Source organism: Bos indicus x Bos taurus, chromosome 16 (assembly GCF_003369695.1).
Source record: "Bos indicus x Bos taurus breed Angus x Brahman F1 hybrid chromosome 16, Bos_hybrid_MaternalHap_v2.0, whole genome shotgun sequence".
Taxonomy (NCBI): domain Eukaryota; kingdom Metazoa; phylum Chordata; class Mammalia; order Artiodactyla; family Bovidae; genus Bos; species Bos indicus x Bos taurus.
The window spans coordinates 79,894,854-79,917,915 of NC_040091.1; the positions used below are offsets into that span (position 1 = coordinate 79,894,854).

Here is a 23,062-nt window from a genome sequence, read left to right on the forward strand (position 1 = left end):
TCCTCAGCTTCTGCAGTGTTGGCGTGGCAGGTCCCCTGGGCCTGGGTTAGTGTCTGTGAGAACACCTCCCTGGAGCAGGCTCAAAGGTTGGCTGCAGAGCCACACAGGTGCCCCCAGGGCACTCGTGGGCACATTCACTGACCCTCCCTGTGCTCGGTTGCTCCATCTGTGAAATGGGCTCTTCCAGGACCTGCTGTGGGGACTACACCAGCAGGCGTTGACAGAGACCCGGGCACAGGCTTTGTTGTGGCGCGTCCTGTGACCATGGCAGAGGCGGCCGGCTCGGCTGTGGGCACGGGTGCCCGCCGTACTCAGCATCCTCATGGGCGCGTCCTGCCCTGCGCTCTCTCCTGCCACCGAGCAGGGGGCAGGGCTCCGCAGGGCAAGGGGCCGCTGGCACGCGTGGCCTGCCCATGGCGTGCATGCCCAGCCCTGGAAGCCCTCAACCGGACGCAGCTGCTGACTCTGCCGTCCCCTCCCAGGGGCTGTCCCTGTGCTAGGCCCACACCTACAGCCCCAGGGTCTCTGTGAGCCGGCCCTATTCCCGAGGGACCCCCGGCTCCAGCTCAGGGTCCCTCCCAGGAGGTAGTCCAAGAGAGCCGAATGGGACAACCACCTGCACTCGGGGTTTCTAGCTTGGGTTTGCCGGGGCAGGAGAGGCGTCTCCAGGAGCGACCCTAACACTTGAGACAGCGAGGATGGGGCCGACGGAGGAGCCTCCCCCAGGACGCAGCCACTACGGGCACCTGGGAGGGGAGGCCCGGGGCTGGTTGTGGGGTGCTGGGGGGGCCACTCCTCCCCAGCTGTCTCTTTCAGGGCTCCCAGAGCCTGCAGGGAAAGCGTCTCTTCAATGCCTGTTGTTCCCAACCAAATACCATTACAAGTCAGGTTCTGAGCGGCCCCTTTCTGAGCCAAGGCCTAGGCCAAGCCTCCCTCAGTGGATGAGAGCCAGGGCAGTTAAAGTTTATGTCTGAACTCTGGCAATTCTCGGACAGACCTCCAGTTTATGACATCCCGTCTCTCCTTCCCTACTAGCTACAACCCCCCCTCCACCGGGAAGTCTCAGGCTTGGGTGAAAAGGAAACCACAGGCCAGCCCAGGCATAGCCCAGCAGGCAGCAGGCGGGCAGAGGTGTAACTAGACCTGCTCCTCCACCTCTGTGGCCACAGCAGACAGGGCCCGCCCCACCTGCCCCACCTGCCAGGTGAGCACGGACAGCTGTGGCTCCAGCACAGAGCTCACTGGACAGAATCTGGGTCTCCAGGGTGGGGGTGAGGTGGGCAGAGGGGGCGGGGAGGACTCAAGTCTAGGCACCATGGGGTGACCCCCATGTCACCTGTGCGGTCACCAAGCAAAAAGGCCGGCCGCCAGTGGATGGAGAGACACGTTCAGGGAAAGGATGCTGGGGCCAACTAACAGAGTTCCACTTTCTCCGCCATAGGGAGGGCAGCGGGGCACCTAAGGGTAGAACCAGGGCAATTATAACTTCCTCAGACAGAGCCCTGTGAACCTGAAGTGGGTAAAAGCTACCAGGCAGGGGCAGAGGCTGGGCGGGTTAGGAAGGGACCCTCCCTCTGCCTTCTTCAGGGTCAGAGATTCAGGACTCAGCCAAGGATCTCGGCAGAAGTAGAAATCCTCACGGGTCCCTGAATAGACCTCTGTTCTCTGGAGTCTTCTCTGTTCCTGAATTGGCTGCCGTTATGACACCCCGCCCCCACCGATCAGCTTAGCAAAGGGACCCCACGGGTCTCCAGGTGGAGGGGGCAGGACAAGCTTCTGAGGGGCTCTGGGCGCTGGAGACGCCCGGACCGCGCCTTGCCACCTGTCTGCTCCACCCGGAGCCTACGTGGGCAGAGCGGCCTGGAGGTCCCGGCAGGGACCCGCGGGGAAGGAGGGGCAGTCGCCAAGGACAATCTGGGCCGAGGGCGGGGCTGGGGGCGGAGTGGTCCCAGCAAGGGGCGTCGGCCTCCCATTCAACTCTCTAATCTCCAACTTCCTTCAGCTCGGAAGGCGGAGGAGGGGAAGGTGTCCGCGGGCTGGGAAGCTCCCAGAAAAAGCAGGCAGCATCAGCACGCTTCCTCAGGAGGCAGGACCCCTTAGCTCTCTCAAAAGCGTGGTTTCCAAGTGGGCTGGGGTCCCGGGGCTGCCGCCCTCACCTTCCAGGGCCCAGCGGGCCCCCGGAGCGCATCTCCCGGCCGGCTCTCACCTCTCCCGGAGGGGTCCAGCCCGCTGCGGGGTCACGCGTGCAACCCCGCCCCCACCTCGGGTCTCTGCCCGCACTTCCACCACCTCCCCTGAGCCCAAGGGACCCCCAGAGCTTCCGGGGCCGGGATCGAAGCTCCCCTCCTCCCACTGCCCAGGTCCCAGCGCACTGCAGGAGCCCCGCGAGTCCGGTCCAGTCGTGCTACGGTCCCACTCCGACCGGTCCCAGGGACGCAAGCCCAGCTTCCCTTCCGAAACCCCTCCGCACGCTCACCTCCACCCCGGGGCCAACAGGCCAAACGCTCCGGAGCCAGGGGCCCAGGTGGCGCTGCGTCCTTCCGATCGGAGCCGCGAGGGTGGCCAGGACGCCCTCCTGGAGGACCCCAGCCCACGGCGCGGAGCCGCGTCGCGAGCCGGGGCGCTTACCTGCGGGGAAACTTGGTTCTGCCCGCCCTGGGCGGCGGCAGCTGCAGCATCCTCCCGGCGCCGCGGCCCGCGGCCGGCACCCAGCAGGAACAGCGCGTCTCCCGGCGGGCCGCCGAGGTCTGAGCGCGGCCACGCGGACTGCTGGGGACCCGGCCCGGCCCGCGCCCTCCTCCCCCGCCCGCCCGCCTCGCGGCTCCGGCGGCACTTAAAGCGATAGAGCCTCATTTCCCGTCGCCGCCGCGGGTCCCGAGCCCCGGCTGCGGGCGGGCCCTTTAACGCCCGGAGCAGGTAGACAAAGAGCCGCGGCGGCGCGGCCGTTTAGGGGCCCCGGGGCCGAGAGCTGCATGGTGGCTGGGGTTGCGGCGCCCACTGGAGCGGCTGCGGTCACACCCCCCAGGGCCCCCTCACACCGGCTGCGGTCACACCTTCCAGGCCCCCAACGTCGGCTGCGGTCACACCTCCCAGGCCCCCCCCAGGTCCCCCCACGCCGGCTGCGGTCACACCTCCCAGGCTCCCCCCCAACCACGCCGGCTGCAGTCACACCTCCCAGCGTCCCTCCCCTCCCCAACGCCGGCTGCGGGTCACACCCCCCAGGCCCCCCCACACCCGCTGCAGTCACACCTCCCGGTGGCCCCCCCAACGCCGGCTGCGGATCACAAGCCCTCCGTCCCCACCAGGATGATGGCAGCAGGTAAATCCTGGCTCTTCCTGGAACTGTGCTGGCAGACTGGTGCGCAGCGGGGCACTGGGTCCGGAACCTGGACCCTCTCCAGAGGCTTTCTCCAAATCCCCTCCCTGACTCTTTCCAAGCTTTTAAATCAGTTCCAGTAAGAGTACAGCGCCTAAAACAAGGTCTGCAGATATTACAGTGAAAAAGAGCAAACAGTTTCCTTTTCTCTCTAGCCCTTTCCTGAGCTCCTTTTTCACTGTAACTGTTCTTGACCTGTAGTTGGTAATGGAGCCTAAGCGGATATGTAAATTATATCCTGTACCTTTGCTGTGTTCAGTCGTTCAGGTGTGTCCAGCTGTTTGTGACCCCATGGACTGCTCCACACTAGGATTCCCTGTTCTTCACCATCTCCCGGAGTTTGCTCAAACTCATGTCCATTGAGTTGATGATGCCATCCAATCATCATCTTCTATCATCCCCTTCCCCTCCTGTCCTCAAAGTTTTCCAGCATCAATCTTTTCCAATGAGTTGGCTCTTCGCATCAGGTGGCCAAAGGATTAGAGCTTCAGCTTCAGTATCAGTCCTTCCAGTGAATATTCAGGGTTGACTTCCTTTAAGATTGACTGGGTTAATCTCTTTGCAGTCCAAGACGCTCTAAAGAGTCTTCAACCCCACAGTTTTAAGATATCAATTCTTCGGCGCTCAGCCTTTTTTATTGTCCGACTCTCACATCAGTATATGACTACTAGAAAAGCCATTAGTTCAGTTCAGTCGCTCAGTCATGTCTGACTCTTTGTAACCCCACAGACTGCAGCACGCCAGGCCTCCCTGTCCATCACGAACTCCTGGAGCTTGCTTAAACTCATGTCCGTCAGGTCGGTGATGCCATCCAACCATCTCATCCTCTGTCCTCCCCTTTTCCTACTGTCTTTAATCTTTCCCAGGTTCAGGGTCTTTTCCAATGAGTCAGTTCCTTGAATCAGGTGGCCAAAGTATTGGAGTTTCAGCTTCAGCATCAGTCCTTCCAATGAATATTCAGGACAGATTTCCTTTAGGATGGACTGGTTGGATCTCTTTGCAGTCCAAGGGACTCTCAAGAGTCTTCTCCAACACCACAGTTCAAAAGCATCAATTCTTCAGGGTTCAGCTTTCTTTATGGTCCAACTCTCACATCCATACATGACTACTGGAAAAACCATAGCTTTGACTAGACGGACCTTTGTCAACAAAGTTTCTTTCAAGGAGCAAGCATCTTTTAATCTCATGGCTGTAGTCACTATCTTTAGTGATTCTGGAGCCCCCCCAAGATAAAGTCTCTTTGTCAACAAAGTTTCTTTCAAGGAACAAGCATTCTTTTAATCTCATGGCTGTAGTCACTATCTGCAGTGATTTTGGAGCCCCCCAAAATAAAGTCTGACACTGTTTCCACTGTTTCCCCATCTATTTCCCATGAAGTGATGGGACCAGATGCCATGATCTTCATTTTCTGAATGTTGAGCTTTAAGCCAACTTTTTCACTCTCCTCTTTCATCAAGAGGCTTTTTAGTTCCTCTTCACTTTCTGCCATAAGGGTGGTGTCATCTGCATATCTGAGGTTATTGCTATTTCTCCTGGCAATCTTGATTCCAGCTTGTGCTTCTTCTAGCCCAGCATTTCTCATGATGTACTCTGCATAGAAGTTAAATAAGCAAGGTGACAATATACAGCCTTGACATACTCCTTTTCCTATTTGGAACCAGTCTGTTGTTCCATGTCCAGTTCTAACTGTTGCTTCCTGACCTGCAAATAGGTTTCTCAAGAGGCAGGTCAGGTGGTCTGGTATTCCCATCTCTTTCAGAATTTTCCACAGTTTATTGTGATCCACACAGTCAAAGGCTTTGGCATAGTCAATAAAGCAGATGTAGATGTTTTTCTGAAACTCTCTTGGTTTTTCGATGATCCAGCAGATGTTGGCAACTGGATCTCTGGTTCCTCTGCCTCTTCTAAAACCAGCTTGAACATCTGGAAGTTCGCACTTCATGTATTGCTAAAGCCTGGCTTGGAGAATCTTGAGCATTACTTTACTAGCGTGTGAGATGAGTGCAATTGTGCAGTAGTTTGAGCATTCTTTGGCATTGCCTTTTTTTGGGATTGGAATGAAAACTGACCTTTTCCAGTCCTGTGGTCACTGCTGAGTTTCCAAATTTGCTGGCATTTTGAGTGCAGCACTTTAACAGGAGAGCTTCTGTAGGCAAAGTAACGTCTCTGCTTCTTAATACACTGTCTAGGTTTCTTATTGCCTAGACAGCATACCTATCGCCCTCAAGCTCTGCCTGACCTCCATTCTGCACCTGTTATATTTAACTCTGTGCTAATCACATCCTGTGTTTACAGCACTCTCTTTGCAGACCACCCCTTGTAGTTCTTCTTCTGGTTTTTTTTTTTTTTTTGGCGTTACAGAAAGGAGGCCACAGTAAAGTTCACCAAAGACAATGGACCCAACTAATGGGCTACCTGTCGCTGGCCTAGGAGTATTTTTGAAACAATGCAAGAGGAAGAATACAAGATCCTTACACCTTTGCTCCTAATCACCCACTCCCTGACTGCAAGATCTAGATAATCTCCTAGATTCCTCATGGAGGGGGCACCTTTCTTGAAGCATGAGCCTGCTGTGTCTCAGCTGAGGATTAAAGCCACCTTTCTGTTTTCTCCAAACTCCCTCTATTTTTTTATTCAGCTTTGGTAGGCAGAGGAAGCCAAAAGTTTTGGCGGCATCACAGAGGATGCTGAGGGGGTGAACGGCACCCGAGTGCAAGTACCAGAGGCCGCTCAGGAGAGTGCAGAGTGAGTGACCACGAAAGGGGGGCCTCGCTTCCTCCAGCACGGGGTTGGAGGGCATGCGTATTGGGGTTGACTGTGGGGAGAAAGAACAGCTCCACCGTGCAAGTGTCTGTGCCTTCATCCAGGGGGCATTTTCAGTTGACAGATCAGGAAGAAAAGGATCGCAAGATGTGAAGATTTTCATGCAGAGTAAGAAAAGAAGTGGGGTCCAGTAGCAGGGAATTTCTGGTAACTTAACCCCAGTGGTGAGGAAGCAGGGGTTGCTAGAGGAGAAGGGGCTATGCCCCAACCTCTGCTTTTGGTTCATCCTGCTTCTGAGAGGCGCTGAGTGTGGACGGTAAGGTCTGTCCCAACCCCAAAGTGACCTGAGCAAACAGGGCAGCCGGTGTCTTAGGAAGGGACAGGTTATATCCTCAGTTTCTTAAATCAACAGAAACAGCACCAGCAATGATGCTTTTTTAAAGCCCCAAGGGACTGAGTTAAGATGACGGAGAACCAGAGCAGGTGTATCTCTGGGTCTGAGGGCTCAGGTGACAGCATGCAGAGACCCGGGCCAGTGCTCCGGAGGCCCCTCACCGCCTGGCCTGTGGCTTTACGGCGTCAGGGCTTCCCTGGTGGCTCAGATGGTAAAGACTCTGCCTGAAATGCAGGAGACAGGGTTAGATTCCTGAGTTGGGAAGCTCCCCTGGAGGAGGGCGTGGCAACCCACTCCAGTATTCTTGCCTAGAGAATCCCATGGACAGAAGAGTGTGGCGGGCTACAGTCCATGGAGTCGCAAAGAGTCGGACAGGACTGAGTGAGCACACACACAGGGCCGAGGAGCCCTTCCCCACTTCCCGCCCTCAGGGAGGTGCAGACGGGCTGTGAGACCCGGGGTCGGATCACTGGTCCGGCTCCAGTCCTGAGCACCCAGGCCTCTCACCTGGGGGTGCAGCTCTACTGCCCGAGCGGTGGAGACCTCGCCGAGGGGACTCTGTCCTGGGTCCCTAAACAGTCCTGCTGGTAGGGGGCTGTTTCTGAGGGTGCAGACACTGGTCAAGTTATCCAGATACGCTTTGTGTCCAAAGGGGAGTGAGGGGCTGCAGGGAGCCCAGTACCAAGCCCTCAGTGCCCCCTAGCATGCGGGGGGTGGGTTTTCACTCCCTTTACTCTCTCTAGGGATCTGGGTGGTGAGATTCAGGAAAGGGCCAACAGGTCCCAGGCTGAGTGGCTCTGGGGAGAATCACAGCAAGGTGGGCTCTGCAGCAGCATCGCCCACCTCGCTCGGGGGCTGGTGTCCCCAGGGCAGACCCCCAGCCAGCACCCCATCTTCACCCCTAACCCTAAATGGAGGGTGAGGGGCACGGTCTTCCATGCTGGGCCGGCCTGGGTCATCTGGGAACAGCTCAGGGGAGTGCACCGAGAGGGCCCCTCTTGAGCCTCGCCAGCATGGAATGCCACCAGCAGGGGATGTTTTCCTCCAGGCCTAGCTGTGAATTCTCCCTAATGTTTCTTCCTCCATGCTTCCTGGCAGAGCCCGGAGGCAGGAAGAGGAAGCTAAACGGTAAGGCACAGGGGTTACCTGGAGGGTGGGAAGGTTCCCAGTCACCCCCTCCCCCAACCCAGTGACGCCCCTCAAGCCCAGAGCCGTGGGCTTCGCCCCACCTCGCACCTCAGCCGCCCCCTTCCCTTGGGCCTCCGCAGCCCCTGCATTTCACCCCCACGGCCGCGGGGCGCTGACCAGAAACAGAGCTGGTCAGCCTGCCGTTCAGCCCGGGGAGGGGTCGCAGCTCTCTGAGCTCCCCTTGCCCAGGAGGACTGTGGGCTAGAGCAGGGGTCTGCAGCCTCCAGGATCTAGTGCCTGAAGGCCTGAGGCGGAGCTGGCCTAACAGTGACAGAAAAACAGTGCGCAGTAAACGGTGCGTGCCTGACTCACCCTGAAACCACCCCGCCGTCTGCCCGTCTATGGACAAGCCCGTCTGCCATGGAACTGGTCCCCAGTGCCAAAAAGGTTGGGGCCCGCCAGGCTGGGGGACCTGTAACCCCCTCCTCCTTGGGCCTGGTTCCTGCCAGAACCCAACAGAACAGCCCTCTCTCTTCTTCAAGGAGGAAGGTGGGCTGCACGAGGGGCCACCCTCCCCCACCTTCACCCCCATCCTGAGGCAGAGGCCGGTGAGGACCTCTCCCTGCAGGCTCGGCTCCTTAAGCAATGAGCCCGCAAATTAGCGTCTGCTCTTTCCCACCAGCCGGTCACCGGGTCTCTGGGCACTGTGGGTGACTGGATGCAAGTGCTGCCTGGGGTCTTTCCTGAAGACAGGAGTCACGGCCTCCTTGTCGGCACCCTGACCTCACCCACCGTGGGGGACGGCGGCACACCTGCCTTGAGAACAGGGGGGCCCACAGGTGCAACTGAGCTCTGCTTTCCGAGTCCCAGGCTGGGGTGGGGTGGAGGCGAGCCACCTGCTGACAGGGAGGTGCTTTTCCAGAAAAAAGACCAGCCGCAGAGGAAAGGACCCAATCACCTCCTCCTCACAGAGCCCTCGGGAGCCAGGGTCCCGTGAGTCCCCGCGCTGGGCTCCTGGGTCCTCGGTGGACTTTCTGTCTCAGGTCAGGGAGGCCTGGGCTCTCAGGGCCATGCATGACCCTACGAGCTCTCCGCCCGGCACCCAGTGGGCTGTCCCAGCCCCCACCCCCTCCAGGCCCCCTGGGGGACATTCTCTATGCTCCCTCACCCCGGGGGCAGCTTCTCTGCCCGCCCTTGTCCTCGTGGGGAGGGCCGGGGGTCTCAAGAAGGGCAAGCGGGCTGCTCAGAGCCGTCCCGCAGACCAGGCCGCCAGGCTTGGAGGAAAGGGGGGACGAAGAGTGGCTGTGATGGGCCTGGAGTTGGCAGCCCGGGACCAGGCCGAGACGTCCCGCAGCAGCGAACGAGCCAGCTGGGGGCGAGGGTCCACTCCCAGCTGTGTGCTGCTCCCCAAATATTTACACAACCTCTGAGGAGGCCGGCCATCCCGCCACCCCACAGCTGGGAGAGGCGGCGCCCTGCCAGAGCACACACAGTGGGTGACTGTTCCACGTCTTCCCAAATGTCAGCGTCTCTGTGGCTCCAGGAGCGCAGGACGGACGGCGCGGTGGCGACAGAGCCGGCAGGAGCTGCCCCCCATGAGGGCCTGCGGACCCTCAGCTGCCCGGGCAGATACAATGCGAGTGTGTGTGTGTGCGAGTGTGCATGCGTGCATGTGACAGTGCATGTGTATATGTGAGTGTGAGTATGCACACATGTGAGGGTGCATGCATGCACGTGACAGTGTGTGTGAGTGTGTGTGCATGTGACAGTGTGAGTGTGCACACGTGTGTGTGCATGTTTGCATGTGATGGTGTCAGTGCATGTGTATGCGTGCATGTGCTCATGTGAGTGTGTGTGTGCAAGTGTGCATGGATGCACATGACTGTGTGTGCACACGTGTGTGCGTGCATGCATGTGACAGTGTCAGCGTGTCTGTGTGTGCTCATGTGTGAGTGTGCACACGTATGTGTGCACGTATGCACGTTGCAGTGTGTGTGGCTGTGCACACGTGTGTGTGCGTGCATGCATGTGACAGTGTCAGCGTGTCTGTGTGTGCTCATGTGTGAGTGTGCACACGTATGTGTGCACGTATGCACGTTGCAGTGTGTGTGGCTGTGCACACGTGTGTGTGCGTGTGTGCATGTGACAGTGTCAGTGGGTGTATGTGTGCATTTGTGTGTGCTCATGTGAGTGTGTGTGAGTGTGTGTACCAGTGTGAGATCCCTGAGGACAGAGCACTGGTTTCAGGACGACTAAAGCTCCCGCTGCCCCAGGTTCCCCGTTTCTGAGCTGCATCTCCAATCTCACCCAGGCCAAGAAGGTGCTAGAAATGCCTGTCGCCTTTCACCCCCAGCCTTGCTCACCACCTCTGCCTCCTCCCCCGCCCCTGCTCCAGCCAAGTGACCCCCACAGCTTCCGTCCCCGCCCCCTCATGGACCCTCTGCAACACAAGACAGACCAGGTGGCTCCTCCGCCGGGAGCCTGCCTGTGGCTTCCCCACCTGCACGCTGGCCCCTGGCTCCCCCGACCTCGTTTCTGACCACAGTCTGTTCTGTTTAATCTGCTTCAGCCACGCTGACCTCCCTGCAGTCCCTGAACATGTGCTCGCTCTCGCCCCATGGCCTTTGCACATGTTCTTCTGGACAGTTTCCCTGACGTGCTCTCCAGCAGCCCGCGTTCATCACTCTGCCCTCCCCTGCTTCACCTTCCCCTACGGTGCACAGTGCCGCCTGACCTACCGGGGTCGCCTGTTGGCTTGTTTGCCATCTCTCTTTTGTGCACGAGTTTAAGAATGATGACTTCTCCCTGGTGTATCCCCCAAGTGCCTCACTGACCACATGAACAAGCAGCTTGAGGAGGGCAGTGTCACCCTCTCCTTTTGGATGGTGAAGCTTAAGTCATCATCCAGGCTCATGCAGGCAGTAGCGACCAACTGAGAAGAAACCAGGGCGGGAGGCCTCTGGAGGGCACCACCGAGGTCGCCAGCCTCCCAAGAACAGGAAAGTAACCACAGGGACCGGAGGAGACACGAGAGACAGGACAGCTGCGGCCGCCCAGACCGCGGGGCTGCCTTCTCAGAGCTGGGAAGGGCGGGACCTCACACGGGAACCTCCAGGCAAGGCTAAGCACAGGCTCGGGGCAGCCATGGGGCGAGTGACGGGCGGCTGGCCCTCCTCTTCTAATGACACTCGGCAGAAAGACCATGTCCTGGAAGCCGCTGCTGCCACAAGTCCCACACCCGGGCCTGTCCGCGTGGCTGCACCCACGGAGACGGTGTCACTCCTGAACAGCCCCTGGTCATTGGACACACAAGGGCTCAGCCAGAAGCCAGATAAGGAGGCTAAGAGATGGAAAACATGGCCAGTGAGAAAGGGGCCAAGAAACAGGCTTGATGGGGCCGGGGGAGTGATCAGGAGAGGAGGGCGGCAGCTCCGGCAGGGCCGCGTCCCTGCCTCTGGCAGGAGAGGCCGCACTGGGAAGACGGCGCAGGGCGCATGGCAGACCCTCTTCATTCGAGCTGGCCAAGGTGGGCAGGGCGGCAGGCTATGAGACCCTAGTCCCTCCCGCTCTCTGAGCTGGACAGTCCCCTGCACCTCTCCGAGACTCCCTGGCCTGTCTGGGTGCCGTCCCCTTCCGTGGCCAGCAGGGCCTGTGCGCACACAGCCTCTTTGTATCCAGCCCCGCACACCGCATCTGGACAGCTCTCACCTGCATCCCCAGCTGCCCGTCACGAAGGCACCAGACCCGGCATCAGCCTGTCCACCCATCTCTCCGAGTCCTGTCCTGTGCGTTCACGGGTGCCAGTCTGTCCTGCACAGCTGCCTGCCTGTGGTCTCTGGACCTGGCTTGTTCTGCCTGTTTTTCAAACCCAGACCTTCATGCATCTGCCTGCACTGGTCCATCATCCCTGACATGCGGCGGAGAGCCTCTGGGGGCAGCCCATTCACAGCTCAGCGGGTGAGTGCACGACCTGGCTGGCTGGCCCTCCTTCAGCCACCATGAATGGTGCTTTGCTGCCTGGCCAGAGACATCTAATAGCCCAGAGACCAGAGGGGCCCGTCTCGAGCATCCTGGGACAGCATCCTGGGACATCCTGGGGCCTCTGGGCCCCAGTCAGCAGAGCTGGACTCACAGGGTGGGCGCTCCTCTGCCCGAGCTCCCCGCAGTGGTTGCTCTGTGGTTTGCAAAGCGCAACCCCATCCTTGCAGACGGAGCAGTCGCTCAGGGGGATCGAGGAAGCCTCCCACAGGGACCCCTTGGCCTGCCAACGGCACGCCTGCTGGTGCCCAGGGAGCTCTGACTGCAGCAGCAGGAAGGCCTGTGGTTGCCGCTGCCAAGCTTAGGGCCCCAGCACGGCGCACGGAGGGAGAGGTCCCCAGGGGCAGAGGGAGGAGGTAGGTGAGCCGGAACCGGCAGGGGACCGTGAGGTGGGGAAGGGGGTGTGTGGGTCAGAGGCCTGGCTCTGCTCTGGTCCGCCACTTTCAAGCTGCGAGCTCCTAGCGAGCCGGCGAGGCCGAGTCCCAGTTTCCTCTCTTTTGTCCTGGGAAGTTAGTTTGCGTTAGTCACTCAGTCGTGTCTGACTCTGCGACCCCATGGACTGTAGCTGCCCCCAGCTCCCCTGTCCGTGGGATTCTCCAGGCAAGAATACTGGAGTGGGTTGCCATTCCCTTCCCCAGGGGATCTTCCCGACTCAGGGATCGAGCCCAGGTCTTCTGCAGCCAGATTTTCTTTACCATCTGAGCCACCAGGGAAGCCTAAAATTAGGAAAAAGAATACCCTAATTCACAGAGTCATTAAGATTAAATAAGATAGTGTTTTGTAAACCACACATGCTATGCAATTGTTAAAGAATTATAAAAGAGCACAAGTTACTTCAGTAAAAATTATACACACAAGTTCCAGGAAGACCCAGAGTCGAATAGCATAGTGGTGCAATGGGGTGCATTTGGGGAGGCTTCAGGTGAGAGGTGTGCCCGGAAAAGACGGTGAGTGACCAGGCATCACCCGCTCAGGAAGGAGAGCTCCCTCTGCAGATGACTTTCAGACTTTCACGGCTTCTATTTTCGAGTGGCCGACCAAGAGGAGGGAGGGAGGTGACATTTGCTGCGCGCCTGCTGTCTACCAAGCGCGTCATTACAACATATTCCATAACGTCCTCACCACAACTCTATTCCTGTTTCACCATCCCCACGAGGATGGACGGCAGCCTTCCCAAAGCCTCAGAGATGGGGTCTGAACCTCCTCCTAACTTGGGCCCCTTTTGTAATACCAGACGGCACGGACTGTCCAGGCACTCCGTGAGCCCAGTGAGCTCATCCCAGAGCAGAAGGCATCAGAGAAAGGGGGAGGCTGAGGATGAAAGAGGAGAGACAGGCGGACAGGCAGGCTGGTGGGGATGAGCCCATCCCTCTCAACAGCTGCTGTAGCCCTTGTCCATCTTGACTGTCAATGAGCTTATATGTCCGCAAACTCAAGGAAAGCCCAGCAGCTCAACTGTAGGTCACAGGACACACTGAGGGGCCCTCCTCAGCCTGCATCCGTTGCCCTGGCAACCTGCACACATCCAGCTGCCCCTCTGGAGTACCTGGCTCACTGCAGCCTTCCAGTGACCCTGTTGGGTCCGCACAGACTCGGTGACCCTGATGAACCCCACACAGACTCAGCAGTGCTTTCGCTGTTCTCTTTTAGGAATTATGGGTGTTTTGAAAGCCAGCAGCTCTCTAAAGCCACCCCTCCTTCCCAGCAGACTGAGGGATCTGACTCCACAGCCTCTTCTCTTCCCGTCTTCCCTCTTCATCACTGATGCTGCCCGAGCTGCCCCCACACCCTCCCTGCAGTGGCTGCTCCCTGGAGCACAGACAGAGCCCCTCTGCAGGCACCTGTGACGCTCGGCCTTTGTGGAGCAGCGGGAAACACCGGGATGCCCCACCCCCTGGCCCTCTGGGCGGGCACGCCCTCCCCCAGGACCCCCAAGTCCAGCCACCACAGCGGCGAGTCCTGCACTGCCTTCCTTTTCTCCCCAACCCACTTCCCCGCCTGTCAGGGCTTTCTGGAATTGTCTCCGAAATAAACCGCTTGTACTCAAACCTTGTCTCGAGTTCTGTTTCTGGGGACCCCGTCCAGGACACGCTTCATATACACACATGCACGCTCAAGGCATGGGCAGCCCTGTCGTGGCAGGAAGGGGCCACGGCCACGTGTGTAGTGCTTGGTGCAATCAGTTCGCTACAGCTGCAAGCTGGCCCCATGGCCAGGGTTTCCAAGCCACACGAGGGCACCACGTGAACAGGCAGGAGCGCTCAGGACGCAGTCCTCCCGCTTCCTCAGTTTGTCACGTTCCCTCTGAGGCTCAGAAACATCACGTTCAAGAGTGAAGGTCAGCACACACTTCCAAAAACCGTCCTATATTTCAGAAGGTGCCTGTGACTGCTGACGGCCACCAGCTTGCTACCGTCAGTCACCAAACGGCTAACATCTAACGCTCATTATATATGAAGTAAGCGTACTCTCTAATTCAGTCCTCGCATGAGCCTTACAGACCAGGCATGACCACTGCTGCCTTTTCCAGCCGAGGGAACTCAGACAAACGGAGAGCGGGCCCCCAGCTCAAGACAAGAGCCGGGCCCCGTCCAGCCCTGAGCCGGCTCCACACCGCTCGGCAACCCCACCAGCCGCCACGGGCCCGAGCTGGCCCGTGCTGGCAAGCCTGCTCACAAAGGCCGGCTTATTTAACTACACACCATAGGACGAAAAGAACATCAAGACGCTGTCAAAAAGCAAAACAAGGTTACCCCGAACAACAGTCTAAGCCCAAACTCGAACTCAGGTGGTAGGTTTAAGAAAGCTTACCCAGACACACTAACAGCTCCTCATAAAGACAGAGGCCGCCAGTCAGGTGAACAGGACAGTATGCTGGGAGTAGAATAAACACATTTCAACCAACAGCTCTTTACACTCTTTAAAGAACACTTTTCTCTTTTCCACCTGACCCTCCCAAGACACAAATGATGACCCTCTGACACACAAACAAACTGAGACTCAGAGGGGCTGGGGGCTTGCTTGGGGCCGCAGAGCAAGCTAGCAGGGGCTCAGGACAGAGTCCAGAGGCCCAGAGGCCCCTTTCCCTGCACCCAGAGGCTGCCAGCCGAGGCCACGTGCACAAGTCTGCAGGCGACAACGTCCCGCCGGGTGTCACCCCGCAGAGATGCAGCCCCCATCCACGTCTTGTTTCTTCTCCTGCCAGGGACACAGCAGGCAGCCCATCCCTTCCAGGTGTGACAGCCTGCAAGGGCAGAACCGGCTTCCCTCCTGAACCTGAATGCTGGGTCCTCCCTGGAACGGCCTCAGCCTCTGCCCCAATCCTGGGTCCCACAGGCACAGGCTGGGCTGAGGGCCCCTGTCTACGGGCGGGATGCCCGCCGGGAAACAGGAGGCAGGCTGAGCAGGACGAGCCTGCTCCCGGCCAGTCACACGGCAGATCTGCCTCCTTCCCAACAAACCCGGCAGATGCGGTGCCTGCAGGAGGATGCGGTCACTGGGGAGGGTGTCTTGGGATCTGGAACCCAGCAAGTGACGCCCCTTCCTGGGAGGGGGCCACTGAGTCCCAGGACGCTCGGCAAGGCAGGAGGGTTTCTTTAAGGCTTGGGCGCCTGCGTCTGGAAGCCAAGAGCCAGCCTGGAGGAGGCCAGGGCCCACGGTTTATGTTATGTGACAGTTTTCAAAGTCAGGCAGTTTAGTGCCAAGGACACGAATGTGATCTGTCCCTAGGCCCCCAGCACCACTCAAGAGGACAAGCTGGGGGTGTGAGGAGGGACATGGGAGGGACAGCAGCCACCACCCGGGGTGGGGACCACCCAGCCCTGGAGACACGCTGTCCCTGGCACACCGCAGGGCTCAGTCTAAGGCTCTGCAGCCTGGGTCTCTGGAGTGTGGTCTTGCAGGGCTGCTGAGACCAATCTACAGCACGCGAAGGGCTCCTGAGAAGGTGTGAGAGGCAGCGCTGCTGCTGATCAGCTGGGTCTCCCGTCTGCCTTCCCAGACCAGCGTTCACACAGACGGACGTGGAGACAGCGAGAGGCACATCCACATCCAAGGCGAGAGGGCACACATGGCCTGTGCACACACACACACACACATGCACACATGGCCCATATACACGTATGCACACACATGCCCATACAAACATGCACACACACACATACACACACAAACAGCCCATACACACATGCACACACACACATACACACACAAACAGCCCATACACACATGCACACACACACACACACAAACAGCCCATACACACATGCACACACACACACACGCACAGCCCATACACACATGCACACACACACACACAGCCCATACACACACGCACACACACACACACAGCCCATACACACACGCACACACACACAGCCCATACACACATGCACACACACACACACGCACAGCCCATACACACATGCACACACACACACACAGCCCATACACACACACACACACACACAGCCCATACACACACGCACACACACACACAGCCCATACACACATGCACACACACACACAGCCCATACACACATGCACACACACACACACACACACAGCCCATACACACATGCACACACACACATGCACAGCCCATACACACATGCACACACACACACACAGCCCATACACACATGCACACACACACACGCACAGCCCATACACACATGCACACACACACATGCACAGCCCATACACACATGCACACACACCCCATACACAACATGTAGACACAGACATGCACACACACCCCATATACAACATGCACACACGCACACACACAGCCCATATACACACATGCACATCCAGAGCACACACGGACACCCCGTACCCGGAGCCTGCTTTCCCCTCCACAGGTGCCACCGCTCCCCCTCCAGCTTCAACCCTGGGGGCCATGGATGGCTGTGGAGCTCATCTCCTTCCTTAGATGAAATCCTAGACCTTCCTACTTTAAGAAAAGAAAATCCCTTTTCTCTTCTCAGGGGCAGAAACGTCCCGCACCGGCACTGAGGACAGGGCCAGGCCGGCGCTGTCCACGGCGCTGTGTCCTGGGCATCATCCCAGCAGGACCACGGCAGGAGGATCAGTCCAGGTGCCCGGTGTTAAGGGGTTGTTGACGACCTGCTTGCACAGGGGGGTGATGAGAACAACAGGGAGCTGGAAATCTGGGTCATTTCAGGAAGTACTGAAATGAACGAGCTTGTCTTTGTCTGGAGAAGAGACTCTGAGCTAGCCTTGAGAACACGACAGACGTCTGGATGGAGGCTTCCACTCGGCCCTTCTTTCCCGGATGACAGCGTCTGAGTCACTGGGCAGAAGTGACGCAGGCGGCAGGGGACACTTGCACGCTTGTGTGTCATCTTACTCTATTTGCAGGCGAATACACCCCCACCAGGCTTCCCAGTGGTAAAGAGCCTGCCTGCCAACACAGAAGATGAGAGTTCGATCCGTCAGGGGGGAAGATGCCCTGGAGGAGGTCACGAAAACCCACTCCAACACTCTTGCCTGGAGAGGCCTGTGGACAGAGGAGCCTGGTGGGCACAAAGAGTCGGACATGAATGAAGTAACTGGGACGCACGCACAAGGCCCCTGTCACTGTGCCCACGCAAATCAAGGCTGAGAGAGGCTGCTGGGGTTACTATGCAGAAGATTTCTTAACTTAAAGGGAAGACGGACTAGCCCCAAATCACTGAGAAGTGTCAGAAAAATACGGCTTCCTGAGTAGCAGAGAATCTGCTGTGGTAGGCAGGGCGGGAGACATGGAGTCTGTATTTTTTTAAAAGCCTTAGTGGTGATAAAACTCTTGGAGAGAAACATTGGGGAAAGGGTTCACGACAGTGGATTTGGCAATAATTTCTTGGCTATGACATCCACAGGCAGGCAATAGAGAAACAGTAGATAAACTGGACTTGATCAAAATGAAAACTTTCATGCATTAAAGAACACCATCAAGAGAAAGAAAAGGCAACCCACAGATGGGAGAAAATGTGTGCAAATCACATCATGTGTCTGATGAGAGATCAATATCCAGAATATATAAAGGACTCCTACAACTCAACCAGAACAACCGAACAGCCTAACTGTCCTAAAAAATGGACAGAGGGCCTGGACAAACACTTCTCTGAAGAAGACATGTAAATGGCTAAGAAACACTAGAGAAGATGTTCAGCATCTCTAGTCATTAGGGAAATACAGATTAAAGCCACAGTGAGACATTGCTTCCCACCCATCAGGATGACTGTTATTAAAAAACAAACACATAGAAAATAACAACTGTAGGCAAGGAAGTGGAGTAATTATAACCCTTGCACATTGCTGGTGGGAATGTAAAATGGTGCAGCTGCTGTGAAAAACAGTATGGTGATTCCTCAAAAAATTAAACAGAACTATCCAGCAATACCACCACTGCAAATACATCCCACAGAATCGAAAGCAGATTCTCAAGCAGATATTTGCACACCCTTGTCCATAGCAAGCTATTCATAATAGCCAGAAGTAGAAGCAACCCAAATGCACATTGATGGGTAAATGGATAAGCTAAATGTGGTGTGTATACACAGTGGAACATTATTTGGCCCTGAAAAGGAAGGAAATTCTGGCGCCTGCTGTGGATGAACCTTGAGGACCTACTGCTGAGTGACATAAGCCAATCAGAAAAAGGCACACACTGTGTGAGCCCATTTCTGTGAGGCTCCTAGAGTAGCCGGGCTCATAGAGACAGAAAGTGGAGGGGCAGGGGCCGGGGAGGGCGAGGGAGTGAGCATCTCACGTGTGCAGAGCTTCAGTCTGGGAAGATGAAAAAGTCCCGGGGATGAACATTGGTGATGGTGACACAGTAATCCGAATGGAATTAATGCCACTGAACTCTTAAACATGGTTAAGATATTCGCCATATAAAAAGACACATTTTACCACAATTGTTTAAATACTTAACTTTAAGTACACAGTGGTTTTGGCAACAGCATCCCCTTTCGTCATCCTGGTTTGCTGAGCTTCAGTTTGAAGAATCTGCCTTCCCTGAGCTCAGCCGGATGCACGACCCAGGAAAGGACAGGGCATTTGGATGGAGTGGGGGTGGGATCTGACTCAGGGCTGAACGCGAACTTGGCAAGAGCTCCAGGTGGACGGCCCCCAGCAGGTAACTGCGGGCACCAGGAAAGCCTGGGGGTCCCTGCTGTCTGCAGCTCACCTGGATGGCTCGTGGCAGCTATCGGCCAGCGGGAGGGGGTGGCCTCACCCCGTCCCGCTGGCCCTGTGCTGGGGCTTTGGAGAGGCAGGAAGTGAATGACCACGGGCAGGGGCTGACAGGGAGATGAGGAGTCGCCGCTGGGAGCGGAGAACAGCTCTGCCTGTTTTATGCGTAGGAAAAGCAGTTTCCTCAGGAGCAGGGCGCTTGGTAAGTTACCAAACCTGGATGGGAACTGCAGCGGGGGAGGGAGGGCCAGGGAGAGGCTGGCAAGCATGGCTCAGGTTTGCTGGAACCCAGGACACCTCGCTTCTAGCTTTCTAGAAAAAAACAACCCTTAACTGTGAAAACTCGTAACTGAGGAGCAACCGCTTACGTTATTTTTATTTTCCATTTTTTCTATATCTATACCGCTTACGTGAAAATTACTGAGGAACATAAACGGACTCCCCTCAACTCGGGCTGCTCAAGGGCACTGAAGGCCTGCTGTGCTCGCGGCGCTGGTGGGGCGGTGAACACTGAAACTCCCTGTAACGGGCTTTGAGCGCGGCTGCTGAGTGCAGCCTGACCGCAGCAGCCTGCGTGAAGCTATCCTGGCTCCAGCACTGCAGGGCACAGTGAGGTCCGCCCGGCGGGTATCGCCCCAGACACTCTGCACCCCTGGGAACTGCAGGCGTCCCTGGACTGTGGGGAGAGTGAACCCAGGGAGGGAGGGTCCCGCACACGGATTCAGGGCATACATGCCATCCAGGGGCAGAGAACAAAGACGGGCGCTCGAGGGTGGGTAAGGGCGTCTTCCCGGCTCCCATCCCCCATCTGTGTCCCCAGGAATGGCCAGCTGCTGACACGTCGGTCCTTGCTGCCAACCCCGGCGGGGCTCTGCGGGACCGCCTGGTCCCCGGGGGGGCGAGTCTGGGTCCCACAGAGGGCAAGAGTCCCTACTGACCTTCGGAGAGGGCGTTTTAACAATGATAGGAATAATAGTAACAATAATACGAATAATGGCAATAAATATGAGCTAACGTGTATTGGGGATTCCCTGGTAGCTCAGACGGTAAAGCGTCTGCCTACAATGCAGGAGATCTGGGTTCAGTCCCTGGGTCGGGAAGATCCACTGGAGAAGGAAATGGCAACCCACTCCAGTACTCTTGCCTGGAAAATCCCATGGACCAAGGAGCCTGGTAGGCTACAGTCCATGGGGTCACAAAGAGTTGGACACGACTGAGCGACTTCAGTTCACCTCAACGAGTATTGAGCATTTACGAAGAGCCAGGAGCTATTCCAAACACCTCCCGTGAGGAAAGCACTTAACCTTCAAAGTCACCGTGGCACGGGTTCTACAGTCGTCTGCACTGAGCAGAGACAAACTGAAGCCTAGAGAGGTTAAGGGACTTGTCCAAGCTCACACAGCCAGTCAGCTGCTGGAGGTGCCATCGCCAGCCTCAGACTGGGCTCTCTCCCAGGGCAGGGGCCTGGCCAGGGAGCACTCTGCATGGCCCCTGTGTGCTTGGGGCGCCGGCTCTCCTGCCTCTGTCTGGTGTGGGGGGCCCTGCAGGTGGGGCCCTGGTCCTTCCCACACAGCAGGGCTTTCAGAGCCCTCAGCCCCAAGGCTTGTGCTTTTGACCTTTCCAGCTGGGTGCTGTCAGGGGGCAGGACCGGACACTTTCTCAGAGAAGAAGGGCTTCCTGGGGCAAGGATCAGGCTCCCAGTGGCCCAGCACACCCTCCGTGCCCAGGAGGAGCTGGACAGCCATCTCAGGTCCCAGCCCCGGGCTGGCCGATGCGAGCGTGAGGTCGGCTGGCCCCTGGGACTTACACCCAGTAAACAGCCCCATTGGTGAGTCAGCTGTTTTGTTTCAGAGCAGCCTGTCAGCCCAACGGGCCCTGCCAGGCCCTCCCAGTACAGCCCCGGGGTGGGGAGCAGTGGATGGCCTGGACCTCAGCTACTTCCCACTCTCCTCCAGTTCAATCTGTTTACTGGGGAGAGGTGGTCCCCAGGGGTCGGGGAGGGGCCCTGCAGCCTCCTGTGTCACGGGTGAGGGGGGGGCGGAGCCAGTCAGGGGTGGGGGTGGCAGGTGGGCGGATGGGGGTGCCCGATGTGGGGGGTGTGTGGGGGTGCCCGAGAGCCTCCAGGAGCGCCCCGGGCTCTGGGAGCCCCTGGCTTGAACACCGAGACTCCAGCACCCCTCTCCTCCTGCCCTCTCCCCTTGCGTTCCAGACTGCTCCCCCGCCTCTCTGTCCAAGTTGCTCCACGAACCAAACGGCTTTAGGCTTTACCGGGGCAGAAAGAGACAAGAGGAAGAAGGCGGGAAAGAAGGGCTCGACGGGCTCTGTTGGATAGACGTTGCAGCGCGGGCAGAGGTTTGCAGGAGAAACCAGGGGAGGGAGGGCGCCAGGGCCGCGCCCGGAGGAGGCAGCGGAGATAGTGCTGCGCCTGGGGCCAGGGCTGCCAACAAACGCGGTGGCCTCTCTTCCAGCGGCCTTTCGGGGGACGGGTCGCTGTCACCCTGACTCTCCAGGCCCACACGCAGCCGCCGGAGCCACTGGCCGGCGGGGGCGGAGACCAGGAGGGCGAGGCTAGGCACAGAGTGACAGCTGCAGGGACTAGTGACGCGGCGCCCTCGCTGACCAATCAGCTCCCCCAGACGCCACCCCCTCGTCTGCCCGGGACCGGCACGCGGTCCTCGACCTTGATCACAGCGCAGCCCCGGCCCCGGGCCGAGGTTCATCCGCCCTAACCCTACGGGGGTCCATGCGCCGGGCTGTCTGCGGTCCCCTCGGCCTCCCTGGGCTATTCGCTCCTCCGCGGTCCCCGTGAACCGTCCCCCGCACCTCCTCCACCCCCCCCATCCCCCGCCCCCGGGGTCCACCCGCCCTTCCCACGTCCGATCACCGGACTGCCCACCTCCCAGCGGCCCGCAGGCCACCCCTACCCAGTGGTGATGTCGTCGTCCTCCGTCATGGTCTTGCCCATGAGGTCGCTGTCGCTCATGTAGCCAGACTTGAGGTCCACGTCTTCCGAGTCCAGGGACTCGACCAGCTCCAGGCGCGAGATGTGGCCGAGCTTGCTCGGGGAGCGCATGGGCATGGTGTGCGCGTAGTGCGCGCGCTCCCCGTGCATGTACCAGGCAGGTGGCCCCTCTGAGCGGCAGCTGCCGCCCACCGACGGCGCGTCCCCGGCCTGCAGCCGCGGGCTGGACTGGCCATAGCGCCAGGAAAGGGGTGATGAGCGGTTGGACAGACTGGACACACTGCGGGGGTTGGCGTCATCACTGTCATAGCAAGTCATCTCCAGGGAGCTGGGCAGGCAGAAAGGCACTGGTTACCCTTGGGCCCTGCGGGGAGCCCCGAGCACTGTCCTCAGGCACCCTGTGGTGCCTCCCTCCCCACTCCTGCCCCAGCATCCCCCCACCCTCACCCCCGGCCTCCAGGTGGCCTCTCAGGGTGTAGGCCCTGCTGCATGTCAGCGCAGGTGTCAAAGGAAGAGGCTAGTGGGCAGAAGGGAAGGGATCCCGTCCACTGCCGAGGGCACAGATTTTGTAATATGACCCCTGTTTGACTCCTCTACTTATTAGATAGTGAGCCAGAGTCCTCATCAACTTTCCTGAGTCTCCATCTCCTCATCTGTCAAATGGAGATGAAACTATAACAGCTTCATCATATATAGATTCAGAAGGACCACATGCAAGTGCCTGGTATGTAGAAGGTGCCCAGTGAACCCATGTGGCAGGGTGGGAGGGGTCACGCAAGAGTAGAAAGCCTCGATCATCCACTCTGCTCAGAGCGTCCAGCACCTCTTTTCTGTTATGAGCTCAGGGTGAGCTGGATGGTGGTCCCTGTAGAAGCCCTGTGGGTGCGCAGGACCAAGACGGCACGGCGGTCAGTGAGCAGGCTTCCTGGCCTGGCTGCTGCCCAGCGTCTCCCCTGGGCCCTCCTGCCGGCCCTGCCAAGCCTTTGCGCACTTTCTCTCTCTAATGACGCAGAGCTTGGGGAGCATGTAAGTTCCCTGAAGGGGGCGCCTATGATCCTGGGAGGTGGCCGGCCTCACTCCTGCTGCTCGGGTCAGACGAGCAAGCAGGAGGATTCTCTGCCTGAGACTCGGGACTGGGCCTCACGTGGTAAGGACTTAATAAAAACAAGCTGCCGTGTCAAGGAGACGAGGAGAGAAGGAA

At 58.3% G+C, this 23,062-nt stretch overlaps 1 protein-coding gene across 4 annotated transcripts in view; it reads right to left on the reverse strand.

Annotated features, from left to right (window-relative positions):
* NAV1 (neuron navigator 1) overlaps positions 1 to 23,062 on the reverse strand; it is a 142,546-nt gene that overhangs the window by 55,305 nt on the left and 64,179 nt on the right. For all 4 annotated transcript variants that reach the window (XM_027565903.1, XM_027565901.1, XM_027565900.1 and 1 more), the window contains one exon: positions 21,824 to 22,189. In XM_027565903.1, coding sequence (XP_027421704.1) covers positions 21,824 to 22,189 — 366 coding nt within the window. The remainder of the gene's footprint in view (positions 1 to 21,823; positions 22,190 to 23,062) is intronic.